At 45.0% G+C, this 15299-nt stretch overlaps 1 protein-coding gene across 1 annotated transcript in view; it reads right to left on the bottom strand.

Annotated features, from left to right (window-relative positions):
• T265_09913 (hypothetical protein) overlaps positions 1-15299 on the bottom strand; it is a gene marked incomplete at both ends in the record, with an annotated part of 47715 nt that overhangs the window by 31337 nt on the left and 1079 nt on the right. The window contains 5 exons of the mRNA XM_009176129.1: positions 3119-3682; positions 5291-5390; positions 6162-6204; positions 7940-8221; positions 14118-14560. Coding sequence (XP_009174393.1) covers positions 3119-3682; positions 5291-5390; positions 6162-6204; positions 7940-8221; positions 14118-14560 — 1432 coding nt within the window. The remainder of the gene's footprint in view (positions 1-3118; positions 3683-5290; positions 5391-6161; positions 6205-7939; positions 8222-14117; positions 14561-15299) is intronic.

The raw sequence follows: 15299 nt of genomic DNA on the forward strand, positions 1-15299 counted from the left end.
AGTATATATATATATATATATATATCCCCAGTTAAACAGCTAAACTGCCCATCCTCCATAAAAGAAGAGTTGGCCAAGAGGGAACGCGGCTGAAACATCACTTATGACGGAGGGCAGTGAAGCCCTCTAATAGGGCCCGTCCAAGGAGAGGCAACAACCCTGGAAAGGCCGAAGATCCTATGGCCGATGCGCTCGAGTGGGAATAACAGAGCACACAACCACATCTCTGTACTAGTGTGCCTCAGACTCAACAAGACAGTAGAATCGACAGCACAGTTATCGGAACTGAATCTGACAGCAACTGAGAAGTGTACTTTTACCATGTTTTCTTTCGATGGAGTTCGGTGTTGTTTGTAATCAAAACCGCATCAGAAAACTGACAGTGCTTGGCCGAAATAAGGAACCTGTAGATCTGCAGAGTGCATGTGACATAACGGGTAACTAAAAAGCATGGTATACAGACTACAACTCAAGATACAAGGAGCGTGACATGAGGGACGAGTCAAGTTTGAAGTGCTGCTGCAAGTTTTATAGACGAACGGAATAAGAGGGACTTGGGCATCTGAAGCTTATTGGAAAACACTTATGAACAAAGTCCATGACCTATTTCTTAAATAAGGGTACCATTCTCCGGAGTCCGTCTGTCAGCTTATTCCCATTAAACAAGCCTGCATCTGGACGGACATGTGTAAGACACTAATCGGAATTACGCATACAAAAGGTATACGTCCGTGCAGATACTACAACAGCTGAAGGTGGCGAAAACACGAACTTCGGCCATGTAGAATGATAGTTAGGATCCAATATTGATACCTCCATGGTACCCCTCTAGCAGTGGCTTCTTTGTTCCTTCAACCAACTTCGCTTAATTTGTCTGGTGCGTCCGTGCTCACTCGACCACGCGACTCGTCTTCTCCGTAAACACACAAATCACTTAGACCGACAGCAAGTCAGGTCCCGTCCTGTACGCGTCAGAACGATACTATGTATTGTACGCACCTCAAACCATAGTATGTATAGGAAGACAAAACACCTCACACATACCCATATGCGCAGGGAGCAGGAATTAAACCAAACTGCACAAGTCCACGGAACACATGTAGCAGCTATACTGCGGGGAAAACACGTCCCTCGTCCGGACATTCACCCACGAACTATCACGAGTTGTCCGCAGACGATAAGTCTCCTTTTGACTTATACCATTGTTCGCACTGCATTTATTTTATCATGGTGCAACTAGTGACTGTAAACTACTACCTACCATAGTAAAAACTGTTATTAGTATATACACCTGAATTATATCGGGACTATTATAACCTGTGAACTAATAGCCCCACTCATGCCTTGGACAATCCGTGGTATTCCAACTCACAGTCTTTCTGAAGTGAAGTACACCAGGGCTGGATGATTACTGGACCTGATTGGTGGTCCTAGAGTCAACATCTTTCAACAAGATGATCAACTGAAGGGAAGATGTCGGAGCAGAGCCATAGGTTTTCAGTTTGCAAATTACGCAATCATGCAAACACCTAAGCTTCTAGAGGGGTGGCCTATAATAAGCCCAGTGGGGGTGTAGTCTACCAGCGAGGAAGATTTAACAACAATGAAGCACTTGATGGGGCTGGGCAAACACGGTACAGCCCAACAACCGAACCTAAGGAGCATGAAGAGTGGGGACTAAAAGGATGCTGCTGAAAACCTTTTACCAGGATGAGTCGAGCAAAAAGGAGCTGCAAGCAAGCCAGAATGAGTTTTAGGATGGATGGCTTCATATCAAGAGAGTCAAGTCAGCTTGGTAGATGATGTTATTGGTAACATTCTACTGTAATGGCCGCATTTAGCCTGATAGGGTGAAAGATGGGGAGCAAGACAGTTTTACTTATAAGGGAAAAAACCCTTTCCTATCTGAAGAGATATCACTTATTGGAGAAGACGGAGACACACACCACTGACTGTGAACTTTCAGAACTTTGAAGTTATGGAGAGGCTACTGCTCGACTGTTCGTAAAGCCATCTCTTTGACATCCTTATCAGGTGGTAGTGTTCAGTGCCATCAAAACCGAACACTGTTCAGGATGCGCGTTTGAGCAGCCACTGATAAACCTCCATGGGAACGGTTGTTAGATCCTTTTACAATTGGGGTGATGGAGGACCATTAAGTACTAAGTTCACTTCTTCTTTGGCCCCATTATAAAGCTATGCTGTCACCCGTGAGGTTGTACTCGTTCACTGCTTTTTTTAATTCTGGATACTATTCAAACAATAGTTGTTAGCTTTCCTTCATTGGTGAGAAACACTGGAACCGTTTCTCAAAGCAGGAAGAAATTACTCTCTGTCTATTCGTAACCAATATACCAAAGAATTCACTAAAATCGGCTTATCCGTCACATTTCTTCAACCGTTTGGACACCGGACCTCTCCACCAAACGAAACCACATTTTTCCATCGTAACCCAGCCTAACTTATGGCGTTGTTGAAACATTTTCAAAAGTCCACTGCCAATTTTGTCCTTCATATGGCCCATCCGGTAGACGTGGTTTCATGGATTGCCCGCAAATTAGTATTATGTTCAGTCTCCTGAGACCAACGTTTATCTGGTCCGTGATATCCAAATAAGCGCCACTTATTTGGTTGCCTAGATTAAGTATTTCATTTGTGTTTTCACTCACTTGATGACTGTCCTTTTCCCGGGGGGTATAACTTTAAATCCACCCATCCTCTGTAAAACACTCATGTGAGTAACAAGTAAGAGACGTATCAACCAGTTGTCACATGTACCACCATTAGTTGAAAGCTCGGAGTCTCGCAGGTTGAAGAAAGACTCGTCCAGGATGATGAGTTTTCAAAACACAGGCTTCGAACGATTCAGACAAACCAGGATGATCAAGACAGAAGAGAACCCAGCGGTAGAATTCCCACTAAGAACCTCTGCTAAATAACCAGCCGGAGGGTTACTAGCCATGCCATGGATCATTCTTGTCAGAATGCAATATTATGATACTAGACGGTCCAACTATCCGCTTTAGGTTCCAGAACTTCTCTGTCGGTGAAGCACCCAGACAGGCAGCCCCCTATCACAAGAGAGAAGTCATTCTGAAAAAAAAACATTACAACTTACTGCAACTTTCCATGAAATTGAGATATGTGCTTCAGAGTAGCCAAAGAATGTAGGGCTGATGGTGCGGGATAAGGCCAATTCAAATTAGTCCAACTTTGATGCAGGCCACCGGATTCTGCATCTGTGGTAGTGGTGTTGATGTCCCCGTTAGCGAAATTGATGCGTTGTTGACTCACCGACTGGCTGCGTCGATTCAAGTGCGGCAATATGTTCAGATATGTTTGGCGGGTTGGCATCGGGTCTGAACGAACAGAGGAACTGCGCCTTACTCCCATCCGATCGAAACATTTTTGTGGTTCTTGACGGGGGCTCCAAATCTCCGAATCTACTTCATCGTTGTCAGTGGATTCCGGAGTGGCCAAACTGCAGGTTCGTCCGGATAACAGGCTGCGAGTCTCAGATAGTCTTTGCCCGTTGATTATGTGGACACCCCTAGAGCTTTGTGTGGATATGACTGAGTCCCGTTCATCTAGGCACAGAGAATGACGTGGATGAGCATCACCGAGGACCATTTGCGAAATGAGACCTCCGAGTAGAACGTGGGTGAAGAATGAGCAATTCAGTCTAAGAAGTTGAAGTGAGGAAGGAAGGCTGTTAGTTAGAGTCCGAAAGGAATGGCGTCCTCAGGTTTCTGTATTCATAAACTGGAAAAGCACGGAGCGCAGCATGATAGTTGAGAATGTCTAAGTAGTCAAAATCTCTGCAAAGTGACAAACAGATACTATAGAATCCACTTTCCAACAAACACCAGTTTGTTTTGGATGACAACAAACCTTCTTCTTAAGTTCTGTGACCTCCCGCATTTACAAAACAATCACGTGCAGAACCGCAGTAACATACGTTTATGCGATAGTCAACAGAAGAACAATATTTGCGTACAGACAATATCACAATACTTAACGTACACCCCGAACCGTAGCTGGATTATTATGGAGGCAAAATAAGCATAAGAAACAGAAGCTAGATACTGAGAGATGAGGAGTAACAGAGATGCTCATACCGATTCCCATTAGTGATAGGGGGTATTTCGTCCTCTGTCTCATCAGAGTACCCCGACAGGACCATGCTACCACTTTCCTTCGATTGAAAACGTCTCCTTGGGATAGCTGTTGTTTGGAAAAATTTCCAAAAAATATTGTACAGATGACAGTTCGAAGTCGACCAGGGCTAAGGGTACCTACATGGTATGAAGTAACCGATTTTTCCTGATATTCAACGATTACAATGGCTTCAGCTGGTTTGAGAAGCATCCGTAAACGTGCGGATGAAAAAGACCCAAGATGGTTGGCTTACAAGTGAAGAATGCATGAAATAAGCGGGCACTCGGTGACAGACGGAGGGACCCAAGCTCCATTCCAATGGCCTACTAATCAGTGCCTCCTAAGCGGAGATCTCAGATACTTCCTCAAAAAAGAATCAGAGATGATAAAGACTCCCAACACTTCGCGGAACCGTCAAGGCATCAAATGTGTGGATAATGTACACCCGATCAGAAGACAAAACTCCAATAGAGTAACCAAGTATAGGCACACATTCAATCGTGAAAGGTCGTACTGGACGCAGCTCAACTGTTCCCGTGAGCTGGACCGCATTAGAGACTGGTCTAAGTAAGCTGTCTAGACAGCCAACTCTCCAAAAGCGCAGAAATTTCGTACGCTGGCGCTACCATCTTACATGCTGCAAATCACTATACTGATCAAATCAAATCAAATGGTTCAGCTGTAGCAGCCTTTCGGTGCCTAGCTGTCATGTCAACGAAAGAAGACACGAAGGCTCGGATTCTGTCAAGTTGCCCAAGCCTAGACAGCAGTAGAGATGCTGGGATTGGGTTCGAACCACGAACTTTCCGGTCCATAAGCTGGTGCCGTAATCACTGAGCTATCTCGAGCCCCTCGGTCCTGCGAACTCCCATTGACTCGTTTTTCAAGCTCAATGTGATGCTGAAGACCTGAATTGGCTCCTTCAAGTCGACAGACAAGGAACACGTGCTAGGAACAAAAAAGCTTTCGGCGTGCTAGTAACTAACCCCGACCGTCGTTTGTGATCCGCAAAAGTGAAAAAACGTGAGAAACAAGATCAACTTGTCGAAGGAAGTCTCAAACAATTGTAAAAAGCATGCATGCGTGCTTTAAGCGAGTATTTTACCTGCCTGTGACCAGGTGTTGACGTAACTGTAGACATAGCTGGTAGCGAGTTTTCGGATCATCGATTGAATACTCCGGATTGGGAGGATAGAACTTGACTTGGAAATGAAAGGTCAACGAACCAGAACCTTCAAAAAAAGAGGAAAAATTTCGAGACATGAAGTAACAAGTGGGAATGTGATAGTTACTAGGATGCTAAAAGGTAAACTAGAAATTCCAAACAGACCGACAAGGCTTACAATACGCTAATTTCTGCGGGATGAGTCTGTCGGATCTTGTGAGAATACATCATACGTAATGTCGTATCTGAATTCGTATATTTTTACCGTGTATACTATTCAAATATTATATATATATATACATATACAAACATCTGTTTACGTCACCAAGTACGAACCGCAGTGTAGATGTAGGGTCACATGGGCCCAGAACACATGTCTTTGCTTTTAAATACTCGTCTATGAGCTCCAGCTAAAGTCTGCAGTCTCCTATTCGGTTTAACCCAAGCAGCAAAGCAGTATGTGATCACTGAGCGTTCACAAGAACGCTCCGCATACAAAGGAGGACTATCCTTCTCGAAGGTTCACAAAAAAACGTCCCTCGTCAGTCAGGATGTCAGGCAAGCAGTAATAGGCGACAAGGAGTGAGACTTAGAACGACGCAGCGGCTGTTGAAGATTGCCTCATTACGGCAAACCAAGAACTTTTCGGAAACACTGGTGTTCCTTCGTTGAACCCATTCCATAAAAAAGAGGTAGTGGGAGGCCAATTTTAGGTTAGTTCACACATTCGGTTAAACAATCACCTCAGGGTAATCGGCTTTGTTTTGTCGGCGATTCACTACCCGAGTTCAAAAACGATCGACAATCCAGGTATGTGCCTTTGACTAAGGAAACTCACTCTTGTATTGGTCCACAATTCGACGATTCATCTTCAACCAAAACTGGAACAAAATGGGCAAACAGCCAATGAACAAGAAGAGCAGACGGGTGTATAAACGGGAAGATGAAATGCATTGAATCTATCCGTTAGAATGCAGACATACTTACATGCAAACCACAATGATGTTAATGAGGGATCCGAATGAATCTCTCATTTGGGATATTCTCCAAATGGATGCGCTGCACAAAGGCCGCTCATGTTTTGGTTGTTACGGTATTCGAGATACAGTAGCATATTTTTTCTACAGAACACACTACTGGTAGAGCTGCTGATTATGATTGGACAGTCACTATCGCTACTTATACTCTCCGAAACATATACCAGCGCACTTTCGTAGAATACTTAGTAGACCTTCACCACAGGTAACAGAAACAGGGAAACTCCGGTATCAAGTGCAGTTCAACCAAACAACGGAGCAGATCGAAACACTACATACATACCGCAGCATAAGAACGGTAGGAGCCCTTTGTTAGGAAGTTACAACAAATTACACCAGAATCAGGGTGTGCGCTCAAATCAGTGCCGATACAATGCTGCACGTCAAAAAAGTATGGGGGCTTAGATACTGATGGTTTGCCCAATTCCAAGACTGAAGCTCCGACCCGCAGATACTATCGATGACACAAATTCACCGATGAAGCTAACCAAGGCAAGTGTGAATGTTCTACAGAACTACCTGTATGTGGCTCGACTTCAACCACTCTGGACGTTGCAAACAAACTTGAAAGCCTTATATATTGCCCTAACCATGAAAGGTCGCTCCAGAACAGTTATTCAGAGAAGCTCGTTATGCGCAAAAAACAAAGGTCAACCCAGTGACTGTGGAAGAGAGCTCAGGTAAACGGAATAATCCCACGGAACCGACCACCGCGATACTCGCAAAGATCACCTATCAAACCCGGTTATCCAACAGGTTCACAATAGTAGAGGCTAATCACACTGGTAATTAGACCGCCTGATACCAATAAGGCAAGTTCTGTCAGAACCAATGTGTAAGCTGACTCGATCAGGGAACATTGAAACCAAAAGAAAATTAAACTAAAGGCAGTAAAATACAACTCAAAATATGTTCCTTCACAATCCAGTAGATGTCCAAACTGGATTATTCGGGGTAAAGATGAGTAGTAGTCAACGAGAATTGCCACTATGGTCCCCCTTTGAAGAGCTTACTCTTGTAAAAGTGATTTCTGTAACGAATTCATAAAGCATCAGCTATATATGTTTAGAAACAAGGGACGGGGGATTAAACCCTTCAGAACTACACTGATTCGAACCATGCACCGTAAACGGAACTGACGAGAGATGTTATTTTTGGTCGTTAGCGAGCGAATCCCTTGAGCGTCTTCCCTACAGATGAACACGTACTAATGAACAGCTTGCAACTGAGTTTTTCTCTCGGCGGTGAATATGGCCCGATCGAAGGGAGTAACCGACGTTGAAAGTGAGGCTCAGATTGCCTGTAGAAGGACTAGTTTCCGGTTGTCAAACTAAACACCGACCATCTGGGGGGGGGGGGGTAAAATGTAGCAACCAAACAAGAAACGCGCTCAAACATGTAATACGTGTGTTTGGACAATCACAATTTGGGGGGGGGGGCAATATTTGTTCCCCAAAAATACGACCACCACTCTAATACAAGATTCGTCAGAGAGAAAGTGCTGTGTCAACAGTTAACAGTAAAGGCGAAACCTTATATGCCAACCGAAGGAGTTGAAAACATGAAGTGATTAACTCACCGGAACATCCCCGATGAAAGACGACTGCTTTGACACATCATTAAACGTCCGAACAGTGAGATAGCGCGAGAGCTCTATGATGGATTTTCCCGACGCTATAGTTGAAACACCGCTTTTTATGTAGTGTGTCAAAGAATCACGTGATATGGAAGGATCTGGCGCATAGAAATTCTCAGATAGCTTATCGTCAACGCGATAGTAGACGAGCCCAAAGTACTCAGTTTGTCCAAGCATCATATGCGTCGTGACAAGATTGAACAAATGGATGCCCAAAGAATTTTTCTGACAACGAGAAGATAGGAGAGAAAAAGGTTTGCGTTATTTCACACGAGAAGCTGCGGGTCCTCAAATGGTGAGTCTCGTAACATTGTCATTGAGCAATTAACATGCAGTGCTGGGCGAAACACATTAACAATCCAGCACGGTAGACGTCACTAGGTGCTCTCCCAAGTGGTACACAAGCGATACAGTAGGAAGACAGTGACGCGTGTTAGTTGAGGAGAATGTGCATTAATATTCTTCTTGTTTCAATTTGATTGTAGCCACATTCATTTCACGTCACCAAATGGTGGCATGTCCCCGCTAGTCACTAACCAACAATGGTTTGAAGCATTAGACAACGCTTTTCAGGGTATGCGTACCACATGCCCAACCTCTAATAAGTTTAGGCTGCCGTTTTAACGACTCTGATTTGTTGCGATTACTCGTTACGCATACTTCGTGCATACCCGTTGCAGCCACCTAAATCTTACTACGGAGGCCTAAGGCTCTCGGATCGGAGAGGCAGTTTCGCAACCATAAAGTGGCCTTGTGTACCCAACCCTTTAGTTCCAGTGAAATTTAGTTCTGAGGCCATATATGAAGCAGGGTCGTGGACGCTGGTCACACCTTGAGTATCCAATCACTGATTTCATCCGCTATAGTACAATCACGATTCATGCCATCGCCGAAAGATGTGAACCGACCAACAAACTCAAGTTCTTCAAGTAGGCACCAAAGGGTGGGAAATTATGAAGCAACATCTTGTAATTTGAAGACACAGAACGCATGCCGAAATACAAGTCAAACCTCGATATCTTGTTTAGTAATTTACGCGGATAAATAATCATCAAACAGCACAATAATGTAGTACGCATACTCCAGATAGATTAATCACTCTTCATACTTCATTTCGACATCTAGATTCATGGTCCACTGCGGAGTGTACTTCATGATCTCGTCGAATACAGAATTCGACAAAAAGGATACATGCAACAACCCTCGGGAACTCCATCAGTTGTGAGGAAGCTTTTGGAAAGCTTGGGAAACGCCAGAGAACGCTCATCTGGCTCATCAACCCGATGGCAGAAGACCAATTAGTACCTGATGGGGCGCTAGATTCATAGGTCACGGCTCAAAACGGACAGGCCCAAGGAACGGCACAGGTACTGGGGCAGATGGCCAAACAGTGTTATTCAGAATATTCGGCGAGCTATCTGGACACCCGTATTTAGTATATATTAGACTTCCAGGATAGCACAAAGGAGCTCACCGCGCCCAAACTCGGTGCTGCCGAGACACTTGGTGGGGGGAGCAAAGTTGCATAAGACCAATACCAATAAGACCAATATCACTACGACTTGCGTCCAGAATGAAAATACCGCTAAGCAACGCCTCTGTTGAACTGTGAGCCGGTATCTGTGACCATCTCTCAATTGTGCATCGTAGAACAGAGAGCAACACCATCTGGGGGAGGTGGTATACGAAGCTTCAGCGGTGTTAACCCCAAATGTTTGCAAGAACCTTTAGGGACAAGGAAGCATTACGCTTCCAGGTTGTCTGGTTACATCTAAAATGCGGCTGGTGAACAGTCAGCATTGCGACTCCTTCAGTAGTGTGTTCACTACCCCATGATTGTTTGTGCTGACCTCAGTGGCGTTAGTTCGTCAGGACGCTCCTTGTTGTCATCCATAAGGGTACCTCATAACGCGTCTTTCGCGGTTCACTATTTAGGTTACATTGTCGACCTTCTACGAGGTAACTGCAAAAGTATGTCAAGCGATGAAGGACAGGTAGTTAATTTTGTTAACCACCATCACTGTCACCATCAACCGAGATAGCCACAAAGCTTACTTAATTATAATTAAAACCACAAAGCGAAAAGGAAAAGAAGGAATAGGGAGGCGGCTAGCACCAGCCTACCGCAAACATTGAGGTGCTTGCATCTACAAGCATTCACTCGAACACGTGAGGTAACTGGTCGCACGACTGCTTCTTAGTGCCGCTTTTTACAATATATCCGATCATGCACAGGGTACTCACATTAAAACATTCCTCAAGGCGTGCCATAACAAAAAACCTCACTATCCCCACATTTTCTACCAAGTCACAATTCGTCCACCTCTCAACTTATGTCACTCTGAAGGTGGCACGGACAACAACACTCGTCAGAGGAAACGACGAGTTAGCATGCACAACACACGGCCGAGCCACCGCAGTTGATGGCACTGGATGTTGCCCGTAACTGATGTACCTTCTGCACAGCCAAACGCGTCTTCTAGTCACCTCGTTAAGAATCAGTCGAGGCTATTCGATAATAGCAACACTTCCGAGAAACCGGTGGGGGGAATAAATGAAGATGCCTAAGATCATTTGCCCGTAGAAGCCAAGTCTGATAACTACTATGCAGCAATACGGCCCTTATGCTAGCCTAGCGCACACGAATCTCGAGACCTGGCGATACGCCTTTTTGATGCCACATCTGACGCCAATTGGTAAATGAGATTCGCATCTTCGAGATTCGTGCACGGTGACCGAGACGAGCAACTGAGACCGCTCTTTTGTGCACAAGCGTCTTGTGTGTCCAACTGTCATCCAGCCCATCAACAACTAACAACAGCAATTTCGACCCTTCTTAGCGCGATCTCGTCTAGTACTTCAAAGAAAGTTTGCCAACGCCAAAACTCCAGAGGAGATGAGTAAGATCACGGAACGGACGAGCTCCCTGAGTTGAAAGTTGTTCCGAAGAGGTCATTTGGATAAGGGAGTTTTAAACCACTCAGGTTTTACAGCTGAGACCTGCTTTGGTTGTGCTCAGTTCCAAAACATTTTAAACCTCTTTATACGCGAACGCCACACTCCACAAAATTATCACGAAAGGATACATGGAGTTTTAAACAACTCAGGTTTTACAGCTGAGACCTGGTTCGGTTGTGCTCAGTTCCAAAACACTTTAAACCTCTTTATACGCGAATGCCACTCCACAAAATTATCACGAAAGGATACAAAGCCTGCTTCAAGGGAAACCTATCCACAGGGTCTTCTGATGGCTGAATGTGCAACAACGAGGATGTTAAATCGTGGGCTTTTAGCTGCTCAATTTGATACACAACTACAAGTTGCCGGGAACTTTCAAGGCGGTGCTAGGGACATTTCTGACCTAAACTAGACTAACTGAAGTATGTATTGTACGATTGGTTGGGAGAGAATGAGAGGGAAGGTCGATGAGTGCAGAACTGTGCTGCCTATGGCTATGCCTAACGCTATGGCGTGTGCCTATAGCACACGGTTTATAGCTGGTAAATTGATTGAATCGAACTGAAGGACGCTGACGACCAAGTGGGTAGCCAACTTGGCTTTCATTCTCATCAACCTACCCTACTAGACTGTGAAATCTTAGCTTCTCAAATAAATATCATCAACCATATTGGACGCGAGTGCGTGTAGATAGAGGGTCATTTTAGACTACGGAGATGAAATGAAATGACNTGACAGCACGCTGTCTATGACATTCCTGCTACCATTCCAGTCGGTACAAAGTCAATTTGTATGCAGCTAACTGGCCAAGAAGAGGGACAGAAAGTTGTACTCACGAAACCAAGTTACGTATTACCACCATTACAACTAAATCAAATTTATCATTGCCATCGTTCAGCTTTAGCACTCTCTCGGAACCTAACTGCCATGCCACCCAAAGGCAAAGGTTGCACGAGGCTGGGATACTGCCAGGTTGCCCAAGCCTAGACAGGGGAAGTCGGGAGGCAGAGGTCGGATTCGAACCACGAAAGTTCCGGTCAGTAAATCCGCGCTCTAACCAATTGGGCCATCTCGTTCCCATCGTTACTATAACCAACAGCAACACTTGAGTTGGAGCTAAGACTTCAATCCCATGCAGCCATAAAGTCCGTTTCGGAAGGCAAAAGAACAGACAGGCGACGGGCCTAATACTGGACCCTAACAACCATTCTGAGATTCTACCTACCGACACATTCCATTGATTTCGGAAGAAACTGACGGCACCATCATCAAAGGTTAGCCATTGCACTGCGACGCCTATGGCCACGTTCAGCGAAAGCTACAGGGACCCAATCCTCGAACGTTGAATTAGTAGCACCCACCCACGCTACAGTTGGCACCATTATGGAGAGGCATATGGGAACGTTACAGCTGGCACCATTATGGAGAGGCATATGGGAAGTGAACCACTCCAACAAACGGCAATTCGGCAAGAAAATCACATCGCCAAATCACCACAAGTGGGGCACCTGATGCGCAACCAAACGTTAGTTTTCTAATGAACTCTTCAGGAATTCACTGACAGCCGGACCTGAGAACGCCTTAAATACCCCGAACGCGTAAATCCTGCTCCACAAACACACAACAACAAAGGAGATACTGTAGCTTGGTATATGCACCCTTGAGACCCAATGGGGTCTCTGTAGTTACGTGTGATGCAAATGAGCGTACGTGATTTGAACCGTTGAGATGCGCGCATCATATTCACCAGCTAGTGTCTCGGAGCTCATGCTACTGTTAGGTTGTGGAAGTCTTCACATCGTAAAGGGATTTGCATTTGTTTGGCTTATTTGCGCTCGTCGGTCGCTACCGTCTCAGTTCCGAGGCATCAACCAAGGCTCACATACAGTCTTCGCCATCATCGCATGTTGCAACTATGTTCACTCAAGCTGAGCCCGAGGAATCCCATAGTTATGCATTCTGTTGGCGATGTCGCTGGGAGTAGGTTCAGTATAGGAATGCAAGTATCCTCATAGTTGTGATCTATAATGAGCGATATGTTGACCAGCAGTATAGGAACAGTAGTTTATTACACTTATGACACCCAGATGCGGAACGTAACCGAAACACTAAAACCTCCTGCTCAGGTGGATCAACACTCTGACCATAAAAAACGTGAACGTGGTAAGGCATTCACTCACTGTTTTGTTGGGGAATTCAATGTGAAACATCCACCAAGCACATTAGAAAGACAGAATCTTGATCAACTAGTGGTCCTGAAAATAATAATAATAAATAATAATAATAATAAACGGTGCATAGCTGCCATGCCACCCGAAGGATGCACGAGGGCTGGGATACTCCCAGGTTGCCCAAGCCTAGACGGAGAAATTCGAGAGGCAGGGTAGGGTTCGAATAACGGACCTTACGGTCATTCATGCTCTAACCACTTGAGCCATCTCGCCCCCTAGTGGTTCTGAAACAAACAGAAAATATTGCTGATAGTAGTCCGCTTCACTACAAAGCGCGGGGTCAATGGAAATGAAACTACGCTCCAAAGACACAGTGGTCATTGTGATGCCACCACTGAACTAACCGAACTGTCTCCGGTTGCTAGCCGATCTCTCCTCTGATGTCTACTCGGTTACAAGCCACGAAATACACATGGACAAAAGAAGATTTGTGACAAACGCACGAGAGGATACAACTCGAGCGACGATTGGTGTGTGGAACACGAATTTAGTAGGTTGTTCAAAAAGTCCTCGACAGCCTAGACTAAGCCTGATGCAACAAGAATAACTTAACTGCAGTACACTCCTTACCAACGATAAAAAATCCGCATAGTCTAAGAAGAAACACTTTCTGGTTCTTGAAATGGCCGGTTTACTACCTAGCTCCACATTCAATTGTGACAGACAGATTTATCGGTTAACTGCCAGATATGAAAGGACAGTAACGTTGCTGCACTGGCTGGACCGCATTAGATTTGATGGGCTGGTTTGTTTGGATTCGTTCCCTACTCGAAAGAAAATTCATCGGAATTGGACTAACGTGGTAAACGACTACGTTAACATTTTACCAGGTTAAGTGAATCTAAATGAGTTGAATGTGCAAAAATGTTGATCACGGGAAATTTGAGTGTAGCAAAAAAAGAAGTTATCTATGGAAGGTTTGAGAAGCTTACATCAATATGAAAGACCAAATGCTGGCCATCCAGTAGCAAGACATCACAACGCAGAGTACTGAAAGAATGCGATCCAACTGTCGACCGGCGACCTCTGGCTACGAGATTCTCCAGCGCATTTTCTGAACTCGCAGGGGCTTGGGGTAGTGAATGTGGTAAGCCAGGTGCACATGGAGACTGATCATCCAGGTTATCTGGGTAAACAAACCTGGATGGCTCGCAATTTCGACTTGCTGGATTGCATTCATCCAAACCCTCGGATCGTGCACACCGAAAATTTGTGTCACGCGAAACTGTCCCAGGAACAGAGGCGCCAGATCTGTCCCTTAATTGCCACACATCATCATTCCCATGCCTCGTTCCAGACTCGGTGGTATCTAAAGTAGCACTCATTGATTCAAATGGATTCGAAAACCGTCCTCTGGAATGGGGCACGAAACAATCTGGAACAAAATAATAGCATAAAATTCACAATAGTGAGTGAACTTCACGAATTCGGCGTTAAATGAACCACGCGCTGACAAGACAATCAAAATAGTCAAAGGGAAATATCACTAGTTAGGCCCTTGATGCTTGCTTCTCACATCATGGCTTGTCCAACGGGTGCTTTCTTCAAATCCAATCCAACTGGGGTAAACGGAGTTGGGATGTTCAGACGTGTTTAACACATAACTGAGCAAGTACGTAATTGTATTGAACTCGATCAAGTCACCACTGCAAGCCTTGCAAAAGCATCCAAATTACATATCGTCCAAAACACGCACACGATTCCGCGAAAACATCGACAGCCGACGACAAGCCGTCGAATTCTGTTTTCTATATAGGGCAGCCACATAATAGCACCGATCGTTGTACAACCTGGCCGCCCTTCAGTGAAAGAGAAAAAAGTGAAGCAGGTTCGATCTGGTAGAAACACTGCCAACAAAAGTAATATATACTGCAAGACTGGGTGCGCTCGAACCCTAGCCCCATGCTTGCGGATGAACCGATTGAGGTAGTAGACAAATTTGTTTACCTGGGCAGCTGTATCAGTCCCGGTGGTCTCGCGAAAGCTCATATTTCCATCCATATTTGGAAGGCCAGAGCAGCTTATCCAAACCTACGTCACCTGTGGCGTAGGCGTGACATCAGTTTCTCTGTCAAGGGTCGGGTTTACAATGCTGCGGTGCGCTCCATATTACT

The sequence above is a fragment of the Opisthorchis viverrini genome (genome assembly GCF_000715545.1).
Source record: "Opisthorchis viverrini unplaced genomic scaffold opera_v5_318, whole genome shotgun sequence".
NCBI classification, from domain to species: domain Eukaryota; kingdom Metazoa; phylum Platyhelminthes; class Trematoda; order Opisthorchiida; family Opisthorchiidae; genus Opisthorchis; species Opisthorchis viverrini.